Genomic DNA, 12,807 nt, shown 5'->3' on the forward strand with positions numbered 1-12,807 from the left:
GATCCACACAATCATTAGACCGAGGCCGAAACCGAGTGAATAACCCGCGAGAATCTCTGAGGAAGGAGGTAGACATCCTCTGACCAAGCCCCCAAGCTCATGATCTGAACCATGTGCTGCCATTACCAACTCAATTCCACGGGATTAAACTAAGCCGGGCAGCGAAATGGGGCAGCCCTTTAAATCACAGGGTGCACATGGAGCCTTGGGTGGGAAGAAGGTCCTAGTGCTGCCACTACCTCTGCAACAGCTCACATTCTTGTCTTGTGAGACAGAAGAGGAGCTTAGGGGGTATATCAGAGGAGGGAGAGGGGAGGCGGCGGCGGTCGATGGGGTGCCGGTCCTGCGACAAGCCCAAGATGAACTACAGGAAGGGGCTGTGGTCTCCTGAGGAGGACCAGAGGCTGCGGGACTACATCCTCAAGCATGGCCTCGGCTGCTGGAGCGCTGTCCCTGCAAAGGCTGGTGAGCTCCCTCCCTCTCAATTGTCCTTCCATGCATGGAGATTTGCTGCATGCCAGTGCTTGAACAACAGCTCATGGCTGATTGTGAATTGTAGTCTACTAGTCTAGTAGCATTAGCAATAGTCTGATGAACTCGCATCGTTTTTTAATGGTTTTTTGCTTGTATTTGGCTTGGAGTTCTACTTGGAACCTTACATCCATGATCTAGCTCTAGTCTTGACACATTTAAAAAGAATTCAATATACTCTGATATTCAGCAACAATGCACCTATATAGAAAGAGCTAATTGCCTGGAAATCTGTTTGACCTTCACATGATCCAAGCTTGAACATACACAGTCTCCATATCAGTCAAAATTCTATTACAAATGTGATGTGGGAATTTGAGCTCATTGCTACCTCTGTAACGTTTCTTTTTAGTTTTTGACTTGAATTATGCCTGAATTTGTGTGCCATGTGTTTGGTTTGGTTTGCTACCACGAAGGTCTGCAGAGGAACGGCAAGAGCTGCCGGCTGCGTTGGATCAACTACCTGCGGCCCGGATTGAAGCGCGGCATGTTCTCTCAGGAGGAGGAGGACGTCGTCATCAACCTCCAAGCCAAGCTGGGCAACAAGTAAGCCATCCTCACACCCCTCGCCTGACTCTGAGCTCTGACCATCTAAACATTTCATAAACTTAGACAAGAATGGAGAACCAAAATGAAAATGCTGACGATACATACAAAAATTAACTGAATTTTGTAAGTCGAAACCCCGTCGAAAACGGCGTGTTTCTTTCGCGGCGAAAAGGCTCTTCCGTTTTCCATGGTGATCTGAGATTTTCCTCTTTTGGTCGGTCAGGTGGTCGCAGATCGCGATGCATCTGCCGGGGAGGACGGACAACGAGGTGAAGAACTACTGGAACTCGTACCTGAAGAAGAGGGTGATGCAGCTGGGCTCCAACTCCAGCTCCAACCCGGCCAGCAAGAACAGCGCCTCGCCGGAGCTGCTCACCTCCATGAGCGCCAACACGGAGCTCATCATGACCAGCGGCGGCGGCGGCGGCAGCACGGCGACGTCGACCCACGACCACGACGCCAACATCGGCAGCAGCGGCGCCGTCTCGGCCGCCGAGCCGTTCGTCGACCATCAGCACCACCAGCATCAGGATGCCAAGAACTACGTCTTCGCCGACTGGATGCCGACTGCCGCGGCGGTGACGGCGGCGCCAGGGCCGGAGAGCTACTCCATGTCCGCGCACTGGCCCGCCTCCACGGCCAGCTCCGGCAACGTGACGCCGTCGCACGGCGCCTTCGTCGGCGACCAGATGAGCGCCACCAGCTACGGCGCGCTGCAGCACACGCACCAGCACCACCAACAGCAGGAACACCAGCACCACCACCAGAGCGCGGTCACCGCCGTGGGCGCCCATGGCGGCGCCGCCGGAATGGTGGCCGGAGGCGGCTACTTCGACCTGCTCAACATGGGCGACATCTACGGCGGGTTCACCACGGCGAACGACGATCTGCTCTTCTGAAGTCCAGAGCCAAATTCTGATGATGCCGTGACCCCTGTGCATGTGTGATAAACAAAAATTGTTCGTCGTGTTCATGTTGTGTATGTATGAAAACGGAAAGAGGTGGCATACTGCTTCATTAATTTGATTCTTCTTCTGCAAGGAAAATTTTAAATGTGATCATGTTGATTAGAGGGAATTCCCCTTAGGTTGGACATAAATTCTTTCGTTGTCGTTTTTTCCCCGCAATAAAAAGGAGTATCGATTTGTATGGTGTAAAGTGCAAATGTGAGCCTAATTGAAGTAGATCTTGTAAATTTAACAAATATATTTGTTGTTGGGGGAGTACTCCTGTAACAAGCTATGGTATTGAACATCTTCTCTTTAGTTCTCAAGATATTCAATATTCAATCTGAGACTGAAATTATGCTCAATTGCTTCCCAAAAGCATAGAAAAATCTTCGCAATAGCTTGAAGTCGATGGGAAACGCAGCTAGCACAAAGAAACCTACTGGAAAACAATCTTATGTATTTTGGCCCTACAAATCAAACACCCACCTATAACATTTCCTACTCCAAAATTCATTTGAATCATATATAACCATGTCTTTCAACCTTCAGCAAATGTTTGGGGAACACTAAGAAAGAAAGTGAAAGTTTGGCAAAACATGGTTTTACAACAAACCAGAGTTAAATCGTGCACGGTTCATTGCTGCTCCAAGAAGTCTTGCATTCCAAGAATTTGGATTGAACTCGGTGGAGTTGATGGAGAAAAGGCAGTAATAAAACACCAACATTACATAGATGTCCATTCTAAGGTAAACCTTACATAGATGTTGCAAAACTGTATAGATAGCAGTGGTATAGATAACACTCTGGTTTTCTCGTTACATATAATGTGAGACTACAATGCCATGGATGACAAAGGAACAAAAGGGCAAACGGGAACTTAGTTCTTCTTGCGAGAAAAGTGGTTGTCATTCGGATTCCGCTTCCCGCTGAACATTGCCAGCGCCTTCCTTACCGGAGGTTTCAGCTCCACCTTCTTCTCGCCACTGTGCGTGAATATGTCCTCGGCGCCCAAGAAATCATCCCCCTGTAGCAAACAGCAATGGTTACCAGAGTTGTTCCTTTAAGAAGAACTAACAACTGAGAAATTTGTGGCAGTAGAAGAGTTAACAGAGATGCCATGATATAGCAGTATAAAAAATAGCAGGGGCACTGACCAGCTTGCTTGACTTCTTCGATTTAGGATGCAGAACCTTCTGTGGAAGCTGGTCTTCACGTAAAATGGGGTTCTTAATGACGGCATCTCTTCCACCTTGAGGCATCGGAAGTGAAAACTGCAAAGCAAATAGGCAATTAGAAACAAACATAAAGATTAGGCACAAGTGGAAAACCATCACACTGCAAGATATTTGCAGTCTGCTTCACCAAATACTGACATCGAAAAGCTAGAAGCAGAGTTCTGGGTATTCATCACCATTGATTCTAAAGAACAAAATTATTCACTGAACATCATGGAAAGAAATATGCATATGTTACACATTAAAATTATCCCTTATATGTTTTTTTAAAATTTCTTGGATAACAGCAGACCATACAGGAAACAATCAACCATAGTTGACCCACTCAAACACAGAAGTAACATAACAACACAAGCTGTAGTCAACATGAAGAAAATACAGCATAAGTGTGAATTTATCAATTTAGCCGCACTCACTTTTGTGCCTCGGAGTGTAACACGCGGGCGTCGTGAAGCCATAGTAATCCCATTTTCACCAACTGTTACTGAAACCTTACGCAAGGTGCCGCCATTGCCACATTTTGGACAGAATATTTTTCCAATCTCTTGGGTCACCTTGTAGCAAGCATGACACCTCAGAACCCACCTGGCCAATCAGCACCAACACATGAGAGACAGATAAGAATGTGCAAGCTTCTATAAATAGGATACTATTCAAAATGGATGTAGAGTAGTCAAAGAGGTGGAAAATGTTAGATTCACATACCTGTGCAACTGACGTATTTGCATACCGCCTGGTGCCAAGAGACGGAGACCAATCTGGAGGATAACGTTTTGCATGGCATAGTCACTAGTAACACATGCTACAGTTGATTCGGACAAGGACCTCAGGGCCCAACTTTGCTCACTGCTCTCATCATCTACAAAAGATGCACTGACACTGACACCTTCCTCGGTCTCGCTTTTTATATCCAAATTATCCAATTGTTCAGTGCATGCATCAGTAACATCTCTACCCTCAATAGTATAAGCATTGCCAACCCCATTCTCCCCATTAGATTGTTGATCTCCAGCAATTTTTGGTTCATCCTCTTCCTGAGATTCCAAGTTGTCAGTATTTGACCTTGTTTTCTCTGGAACAACAGAAGGGCCATCCACTGAATCCAAACCATTTTCAGACAAGTCATTATCCTCATCGACTGTTGGAGCAACAGAACTTGTATCAAAGCTTTGTTCAGATGCCTTGAGGGCATCGCGCCTGGCTTTCCTTCGCAAATATTTTCTGTGCGTGGTGCGGCCAACAGCAGGCAACCAGCCTTCATTGTTCTCATCGTCTTCCCAAGGAATACATGCATCTCTCTTTGAAGGCTGAAACTCTGCATCCCCTTGTGTCTCAGAAATACTGTTGGTCTCGCTTGTAGGGATCTCCTGATTCTCAAGATCCTTCAGTGGGAGGATCCGAGAATTAAGATCACCTCCTGATTCAGACATCTTATCCAGTGCTTCCCACTCTGCTAGGTTAGTAACATTGGAGCCCCAGCCAGGCAGCGGAGCCTCTTGCAAGGTCCGGACGCTGACCACATGGAGTGGAGGTGGGTGCTCCCGCAAATGGCTGGTCCCATGGACCTCAGCCTCCAACATGTAAGCTAGAGCGATAATCTTCATATCAACATCGGAAAGTGTCTGGAGATCTCCTGTTTCCCTGGCAAACTTGACAACTGCAAGCAATGGTGATATACAAGTTAGTCGCCTCTAAATATGTTGTTACTTAGACCAGAGAAAAGTTTACAATGAAAATGCTAATTCTACCGAGCAGAAGTAACTTGAAGGCCATGGACGATCCGAGTTAATTTCACAATTAAATGCTAATTCTATCGAACAGAAAGTAATTTCCAGGCTACGGACAACCAAATGTCAACATATTGCAGTGGTAAAAACAAACAATAATAAACTACCAAATTCTAGCCACGCAGCCAGTAATGCCAAATTCTACAGACAGCGTGATATCAGCCATCCTTTTAAACGGCACCCTGTTGCATAAGCATGCCTACACCCTGAACATAGCACTGAAGGTTACTCCAAGCAACAAGACTCTGAATAAACACCACTCCAGGCCTAGTTTCTGCTAAAAAAGACGAGTATGATGAAAAGATGAAAACCAATCCAGCTACGCAAATCATCGTCATGTACCTAGTGCAACATAAACCACCTATAATAAACACTTGGATGAACAAAAATGAATTGAAGTCCAAGAAAGTACAGAGTTTCAGCTGTATTATTTTAGCAACAACCGAAAAAAAAATGGTGGCAGTGGTGGGCAAAGCATTGGACCTCGCTTGACGAACTCGGGGGCGGGCTCGACGGTCTCGACGGGGGCGGGGAGGAGCGCGAGCCGGCGGCGCGCGGCGGCGTCGCGCACCTCGTCGAGCACCTCGGGCACAGTCACCAGCCGCCCGGCGGTGGAGGCCAGCGCGGCGCCGCCCGAGATGACGGCGTTGGCGTCGACCACGGCCACGGCCAGCCCGCTCGAGCTGGCGCAGCTGGACACGATCCGGCTCACCGCCTGCGCGGACGACTCCTTGGCCACCGTCTCCCGCCGCGCCGTCGCCGCCGCTCCCCACGCCATCGGTGCCCCTCCGCCCGCCGGCGCCGCGCCGGCCGCGAAGGCCGCTTCGCCCGCCGCCGGGCCCAGCGCCGGCCACGCTTCTTCCATCGCCGCAAGGTGGGGGGTGGGGTGGGGTGGGGGGGGGGGGGGTAGGGTGGCGGCGCGCTAGGGTTTTGGGGCTCCGATTTCACTTATTTTTGGGCATAAATACGCTGGATGTATTTGCACGGAGCACACAGGAGAAGACTTAAATTTTCAGGTAACCCCTGGGGTTGGAATTTAGCCGGGAGGATGCGAATAGTGGGAAAATGGGGGACCTGTGTGGGTAATATCCATCCAGAGTTCTCCACCCACGATATAACGGCGTTGAGGCGGAGCCATCCCGTCCCCAATCACCATCCTCCATGGCCGCCGCCAAACCCTAGCCGAGCCCAGCCCGCCGCCACCCCGCTCGCTCCTCTTCGCCGCAGCGGATCCCCGCCAGATCTAGGTGCTCGCCCCCTCCTGCGCCCCTCGTCGCCGGTAGTGCCCCGATCCCCTCCCTCTCCCTCTCCGCGCTCCCCCAGCCCGAGCCTCGTCCCCTCAGATCCGTCCGACGGGCCACCGCAAGGTGCGACTGGTTCTCCCTCTCCGATGGTACTCACGTCCGCTGGTAGATCGGGCTTTGGTTAGGGTTCGTTCGTGGATTAGATCGGGTATCCCTTAGCGCGGCAGGTTTCGTTCCTTGGTTCGTGGACGCCGTTGGCTCGATCTGGGCTTGGCCCTTCTGCCTCCTGGGTAGGAGTTAGTGATTGTGCCGGGTATCCCAGGCTGACGGTTGTTTTGCTGTGATGAATCGCAAGGACGGTATATGAGCTAGTCGGCTGTTGAAAAATGGCCTCCTTGCTTGATTACGCACCCTTAACTGATCATAAATTCTGAGCAAACGACACACGCTCCCATGCTTCCAATCATGGTTGTTTTGGTTTTAGTTTTCCTTGCATTGAAATGTGTAACGAATGCCTTGATGTTGTCTTGTGTTAGCCTGATTGTTTGTTTGCGGTGATGAATCACAAGGACGGTATCTGAGCAAGGTGGCTCTTGAAGAAGGCCTCCTTCCTTGATTATGAATCCTGAACTGATCATAAATTCTGAGCAAACACACTTGCCTGCTTCTCATGGTGGTTTCCTTTTTTCCTTTAATTGAAACTTAAAAAAAAATACACAGTAGTTTTTATTTGTGTTGATGCGTTGAAATGAGATCAGAAACATATGCTATCCTGACATCTTGATTGCTTGCTGTGATGAATCACAAGGACGGTATCTGAGCTAGGTGGTACTTGAAGAAGGCCTCTCTCCTTGATTATACACCCTACACTGATCATAATATCTGAGCAAGCATGTGCAAATGTTAATTGACAATGTCCTCAGTTGGTTTTATGTTGCAGTCTGTCCTGTTGTCATGCATCGTTTGTTTGTTGAAATGTTAACCAATGACCTCACTGGTTTCACCAGTAGCATGTGTATTCCTAGTTTTCATAGCTTTTCTGTGCTTTTATGTTTGCTGTGATGAATCACAAGGACGGTATCTGAGTAGGTTGGCTGTTGAAAAGGCCACCTTCCTTGATTACTCATCCTAAACTGATCATATATTCTGAGCAAGCATGTGGAAATGTGAAGCGAAGCATGATCCACAATGACTTTACATTATCTTTTGTTCTTCTGAAGTGCATCCTTTCCTGCTTGAAATGTAAATCAACTACTTTTATAAGTTCATGGGTTGTTTAACCTTTGTCTGCTTGTTTGCTGTGATGAATAACAAGGACGGTATCTGAGTAAGTGTGGCTCTTGAAAAAGGCCTCCTACATTGATTACACATCCTAAACTGGTCATATATTCTGAGCAAATGTGTGCACGTCTTAAATGAACACCCAGCGTGCTGGTGGTCTCTGGCCATTGGCCCTCTTGTCTTAGATGTGTTCCTGGTCCTTATATTATATAGCTTTGTTATGGATGGCTGCTTCATTTAGAAGTTAAATAGACACTGTTTCTGTATTTTACTTCTGCAATGCTTGTTTGCTATGATGAATCTCAAGGACGGTATCTGACAAAGGTGGCTCATCAATGAGTTCTCCTTGGTTGATTACACATCCTAAACTGATCATATATTCTGAGCAAAAGTGTGCAAGTTTTAAATGGACACCCAGCATTATGCTGGTGGTCTCTGGTCATTGTCCTCTTATTTTTGATGTGAACTATCTCTGTTTATCCAACCAGTCCTTATATTATGTAATTTTGTTAAGCATGGCTGCTTCATTTCTAGAAGTTAAATAAACACTGTTTCTGTAATTTACTATTTCAAAGCTTTTTTTCTATGATGAATTTCAAAGACGGTATCTGACAAAGGTGGCTCCTTGATGAGTCTCCTTGCTTGATTAGACATCTTAAACTGATCAAATATTCTTAGCAAATTGATTTTATTGAATTATAGAACAAACATATATTTCTTCTTGTTTGCTGTGATGAGATCACAAGGACGGTATCTGAGAAGGTCTCTAAGGAGTGCTACTTCATTGATTTTACATCCTAAACTGATCAAATTTTCTGAGCAAACGGGCTTTAAACGAAAGTCATTCTGTATGTACACATGCCAGCTTAAAGAACAGTATATTTATTCCCAGTTTTTGTGTTACTTTGGCTATTATGCCATCAAAGGACGGTATCTGAATAATTGGTGCTTTATAAAGTCCTCCTTCCTTGATTATGAATCCAAAACTAATCAAATTTTTGGAGCAAAAATGTGTGAACAATTATTGGAACTACTATTGTGCTACCTGAAACAAGATATCTCATTCCATTAACCATTTTAGCATGGTCCTGACCACACATTCAAGAATCACAATTACAGAAGTTAACAAACAATGCCCTTAAGTTTGTTTTTGGTTTCTGCTTGTTTGCTATGAGGAGATCACAAGGACGGTATCTGAGAAAGGTGACTTTTTAAAAAGAGCCACCGCCCTGATTATAAATCCTAAACTGATCAAACTTTCTGAGCAAATGTGCCTAAACAATCAATGAGTATACTCAGTATCACTGTATTAATATAAATAACTGGTGACATTTTCCCTTGATTTTAGTGTCATTAGAAAAATGTGATACTCTGGACAAGCTCTTGTTCGAAACAGTAGCATCTACTCTTGATTTCAGTGTGTTCGCCATTTCTTCATGAAGTTTCACTTTTTTTGGCCATCCTTGATTCTCATGAATTTTTATATGTGCTGCACTTGCACTTCTTTTTCCAACTCCATTTTCTTTTGGTATTTGAACCAGGAACTGTAATTTTTTTACTTAAATGAGTTTGTTGAAAATATGGTTATGTCTTGTGTCTTCAGGCAGAGCAGTGGTTCCTTTCTCATGTGCTTTATTATGTGGTATTAGGATGATCATTCACCTTTGAAGTAGTGCATTACCAGAAGCTCTCCTATAGGAAGATGGAATCTGCTGACATACAGACTCAACTTATACATGGTCTTCCAGATGAGGTTGCTCTTCTCTGCCTAGCAAGGGTTCCTCGGCAGTATCACAATGCTCTCAGACGTGTCTCAAGGGGATGGAAGGCATTGTTATGCAGTGAAGAATGGCACTCTTACCGCAAGAGGAACAACTTGGACGAGTCCTGGATATATGTGATCTGTAGGGGTACAGGCTTCAAATGCTATGTTCTTGTTCCTGACCCTACGACCCGGTCCTTGAAAGTCATCCAGGTGATGGAGCCTCCATGCTCTCGGCGAGAAGGTGTTTCCATAGAGACCTTGGACAGGCGGTTGTTTCTTATGGGTGGCTGTAGTTGCCTAAAGGATGCTAATGATGAAGTGTATTGTTATGATGCTGCTTCAAATCACTGGAGCATAGCAGCACCAATGCCTACTGCTAGGTACTCCTACAGCCTCAGCTCCCTGTTTGTTTTCTCTGTTGCATATGTCTCCTACCATCTTGGTTAATTGGGCAGCCTACTAACCCATTTGCTCCTTTGATTTCAGGTGCTATTTTGTATCGGCATCTCTGAACGACAAGATTTATGTTACTGGAGGATTTGGGCTGACAGACAAGTCACCTAATTCTTGGGACATCTACGACAAAGCCACAGACTCATGGCGCTCGCACAAGAACCCTATGCTTACCCCTGACATCGTAAAATTTGTGGCGCTGGATGATGAGCTGGTGACCATCCACAAGGCGTCCTGGAACAGAATGTACTTTGCGGGTATATACGACCCGGTTGACCAGACCTGGAGGGGCAAGGAGAATGAGATTGCCCTATGCTGGTCTGGCCCTACGGTCGTCGTTGAGGGGACGCTCTACATGCTTGACCAGTCCCTCGGCACAAAGCTGATGATGTGGATTAACGAGACCAAGGAGTGGGTGATGGTCGGCAGGCTGTCGGACAAGCTCACACGCCCACCTTGCGAGCTTGTTGCCATCGGCAGGAAGATCTATGTGATCGGTCGGGGGCTGAGCACAGTGACCATCGACATGGACACGGCGGCCAGGGTGGACGGGTTCCTGGTGTCCTCGTCGACGGCGCCGTTGATGGAGCATGACTTCCCGCCGGAGAAGTGCAGGGTGATCACCATCTGAAGACCTTTTCTAGCTGGGCTTGTTTGTGCTGTGAAACAGTGGACGATTTTCTTTTATTCTGGCTGTATATCGACTTGTGTGTTTTGACGAGATGGCTGTACAATGATTGACTTTTTAACTGTAACAAGAGGAAGAGGAAAGGAAAGCTCAGGATGTTTACTCATTGAGTGTATGTCTCTGTACTTTGTTGGATGTTCATAAATTCTGATCGCAACACGTCTCTCTCCTGTTTTCGCCATGTCCGCTAGTTGAAAAATGAAACGATCCAAAAATACAAACATGCCAAATGCAACTCCTACTTCCTCACCTCAAGCCACTTCTTGCCTTTTGGATCCAAGAGATTTGCGTCGATTGTTGAGAGCTTGAGCCATCATTTCTCTTGAACCTCTTGTTGTTCTTGAGGTCATCATGAAGGGTTGTATCTGCAGCTCCGGTCGGCAATATTTATGTTACTGTAGGTCTCATACGAAGAGACAAGTCACCGCAGTCTTGGGATATCTATTGCAAATCCACCGACACTTGGTGCTCGCACAAGAAGCCGATGCTCACCCCTGACATTTTAAAATTCGTGGTATTGGATGATGAGCTAGCTGGTGACCATCAACAAGGTGTCCTCGAACATAATGTATTTTGCGGGTATATACGACCGGTCGACCGGTCCTGGAGGGGCAAGGAGAATGAGATCGCCCTATGTTGGTGCGACTTCACGGTCGTCGTTGGCACGACGCTCTACATGCTCGACCAATCCCTTGACACCATATTGATCATGTGAATTAACGAGACCAGGGAGTGGGTGATGGTCGGTAAGCTATTGGGCAAGCTCATGCGCCCGCCTGTGAGCTCGTGGGTATCGACAGGAAGATCTACGTGGTTGGCCGGGGGCTGAGCATGTTGACCATCGACATGGACACGAAGGCCAGGGTGGACGGGTTCTTGGTGTCCTCGTCGACGGGCCCACTGATTGAGCATGACTTCTCGCGAGAGAAGTGCAAGGTCATCATCATTTGAAGACGACTACTTGTGTTGTTTGTACCGTGAAGTGAAATAACAATGAACTTTTATTTCTTCTGGTTGTAAGTCAACTTCTGTATTTTGGTGAGATGGGTGTACATCAACTTTTAACTATAACACGAGGAAAGAAAATCTCAGGTTGTTTCTTTCTTCGTGAGTTGTACGTTTGCACTTGTTGAATGTGAATAAATTCTGTTCGTAACAAGTTTCGCTTTGCCCCATTTACAATTTTGCCATGCCCCCTTGTTGAAAACTTAAACAATGTGGACCCCAACCCACAAGAGAGTAGTGTTGGAAGTTGCAATAGTTGAAAAACATTGCATCACTCCTTGCAGTTGGTATAGCGCCCACAAAATTCGAGCACACGAGAAGCTATTGGAAGAAAGAGGATAGAGCCGAACAACTCGAGGAGGTGAGAGAACACTCACGGGGAGTAATCACGGTAACTCTAGTAGAGTACTCTAGAGATACCCGGTTTGAAGAAGTTCCAATCAAATTTCCAACGCATCTCATTCCATTTCAAATTGTGCTATCTGACTGGTGACACTCATCATGCTCATCATTGTTGCCCTCCTCACACACTTGGTCATGCTTTCTAGCTCTTGCAACTAAACATGACTTTGCTATACAAGTAAGGTAGTTGTTATTTATAGAAGGTTAGCGAATGGACATGATATACATCATTCCTTCACCAAATTTCACATGACGGTTGTTATGGCCATTCATTTCTACCCCTTGTGACATTTCTTCTGATAGCCGGTGATGCAATTAATTTCTTTTTGAGGGTTAGGTGACGCAATTCTTGAAGAAATTTTGACGCTTTGTGGTGCCCATCCTAGGTTCAAGCAACCCAGAATTCAACAAACAAGGACAAATAAACGATTTGCCAAGTGAAACAATAGAGGAATAAAACTCTTGTTATTTTACGAGAAAGTAGGAGAATGTCCTATTGTATATTATTGAAAAATTGAAAAGTTATAAGTATGTAAAGAATAACTTACTAGTATTGCTTGATTTCCATCTCGTACAAAAGTAAAAGTTTATGTGCTACCAAACACTATTATTAAACATCCGTGGACGCGACAAGACAGTGTCGGACGACTCCACAAAAGTCATACCGAAAAACCGCACTCCTCATATCAAAACCCTGAAACCGATGCACGTCAGTCATATGACACAAATTCATAAACAATTCAACAACGGAACAATGCAACAAAGCAAAATGAACCACAATTCAACAATTCAAACATGCCAAATGAAACTCAACGCTCGGGCCGCATCCGGCCAACATAATGAATCACTCGATGGTCGCCATCTGGGTCATGTCTACGATTGTTGTGGCCGCTCTCGCCTCTGGCACTCCCTACACG

The 12,807-nt window shown here is 46.2% G+C and overlaps 3 protein-coding genes, 9 non-coding genes and 1 pseudogene across 14 annotated transcripts; 12 read left to right on the forward strand and 1 right to left on the reverse strand.

Moving 5' to 3' along the window:
• Positions 1 to 200: 200 nt before the first annotated feature.
• On the forward strand, positions 201 to 2,138 carry LOC123401518 (transcription factor MYB8-like). Its single transcript, XM_045095342.1, has 3 exons — positions 201 to 465; positions 948 to 1,077; positions 1,304 to 2,138. Exons 1-3 carry the CDS (start codon positions 330 to 332, stop codon positions 1,977 to 1,979), a joined length of 942 nt encoding a protein of 313 aa, XP_044951277.1. The 5' UTR covers positions 201 to 329; the 3' UTR covers positions 1,980 to 2,138.
• Positions 2,139 to 2,720: 582 nt separating this feature from the next.
• On the reverse strand, positions 2,721 to 5,929 carry LOC123401517 (RNA-binding NOB1-like protein). The gene is made up of 5 exons (XM_045095341.1): positions 5,536 to 5,929; positions 3,971 to 4,922; positions 3,682 to 3,850; positions 3,185 to 3,301; positions 2,721 to 3,054 (listed from the first exon to the last, which is right to left on the reverse strand). The coding sequence occupies exons 1-5, from the start codon at positions 5,915 to 5,917 to the stop codon at positions 2,908 to 2,910; spliced, it is 1,767 nt and encodes a 588-aa protein (XP_044951276.1). The 5' UTR covers positions 5,918 to 5,929; the 3' UTR covers positions 2,721 to 2,907.
• Positions 5,930 to 6,204: 275 nt separating this feature from the next.
• LOC123401519 (F-box/kelch-repeat protein SKIP4-like) lies at positions 6,205 to 10,589 on the forward strand. 3 transcript variants are annotated; one of them, XM_045095343.1, is made up of 3 exons: positions 6,205 to 6,419; positions 9,227 to 9,722; positions 9,829 to 10,589. In XM_045095343.1, exons 2-3 carry the CDS (start codon positions 9,280 to 9,282, stop codon positions 10,424 to 10,426), a joined length of 1,041 nt encoding a protein of 346 aa, XP_044951278.1. In that variant the 5' UTR covers positions 6,205 to 6,419; positions 9,227 to 9,279; the 3' UTR covers positions 10,427 to 10,589. The 3 variants fall into 3 exon arrangements, with proteins under 3 accessions (XP_044951278.1, XP_044951280.1, XP_044951279.1); XM_045095345.1 differs by having other exon boundaries at positions 6,207 to 6,331; XM_045095344.1 differs by lacking the exon at positions 6,205 to 6,419 and having other exon boundaries at positions 6,442 to 9,722.
• LOC123406521 lies at positions 6,628 to 6,737 on the forward strand. The gene has a single exon (XR_006612209.1). It is a non-coding gene; the product is annotated as a small nucleolar RNA Z118/Z121/Z120 (small nucleolar RNA).
• LOC123406512 lies at positions 6,843 to 6,950 on the forward strand. The gene has a single exon (XR_006612201.1). It is a non-coding gene; the product is annotated as a small nucleolar RNA Z118/Z121/Z120 (small nucleolar RNA).
• On the forward strand, positions 7,082 to 7,189 carry LOC123406517. Its single transcript, XR_006612206.1, has one exon. It is a non-coding gene; the product is annotated as a small nucleolar RNA Z118/Z121/Z120 (small nucleolar RNA).
• Positions 7,347 to 7,453, forward strand: LOC123406515. The gene has a single exon (XR_006612204.1). It is a non-coding gene; the product is annotated as a small nucleolar RNA Z118/Z121/Z120 (small nucleolar RNA).
• LOC123406518 lies at positions 7,589 to 7,697 on the forward strand. Its single transcript, XR_006612207.1, has one exon. It is a non-coding gene; the product is annotated as a small nucleolar RNA Z118/Z121/Z120 (small nucleolar RNA).
• Positions 7,862 to 7,969, forward strand: LOC123406514. Its single transcript, XR_006612203.1, has one exon. It is a non-coding gene; the product is annotated as a small nucleolar RNA Z118/Z121/Z120 (small nucleolar RNA).
• On the forward strand, positions 8,155 to 8,261 carry LOC123406522. The gene has a single exon (XR_006612210.1). It is a non-coding gene; the product is annotated as a small nucleolar RNA Z118/Z121/Z120 (small nucleolar RNA).
• Positions 8,300 to 8,403, forward strand: LOC123406516. Its single transcript, XR_006612205.1, has one exon. It is a non-coding gene; the product is annotated as a small nucleolar RNA Z118/Z121/Z120 (small nucleolar RNA).
• LOC123406520 lies at positions 8,740 to 8,848 on the forward strand. The gene has a single exon (XR_006612208.1). It is a non-coding gene; the product is annotated as a small nucleolar RNA Z118/Z121/Z120 (small nucleolar RNA).
• On the forward strand, positions 10,529 to 11,515 carry LOC123404900 (annotated as a pseudogene).
• The last annotated feature ends 1,292 nt before the right edge of the window (positions 11,516 to 12,807 follow it).

This window comes from Hordeum vulgare, chromosome 6H (genome assembly GCF_904849725.1).
Source record: "Hordeum vulgare subsp. vulgare chromosome 6H, MorexV3_pseudomolecules_assembly, whole genome shotgun sequence".
Lineage (NCBI taxonomy): Eukaryota > Viridiplantae > Streptophyta > Magnoliopsida > Poales > Poaceae > Hordeum > Hordeum vulgare.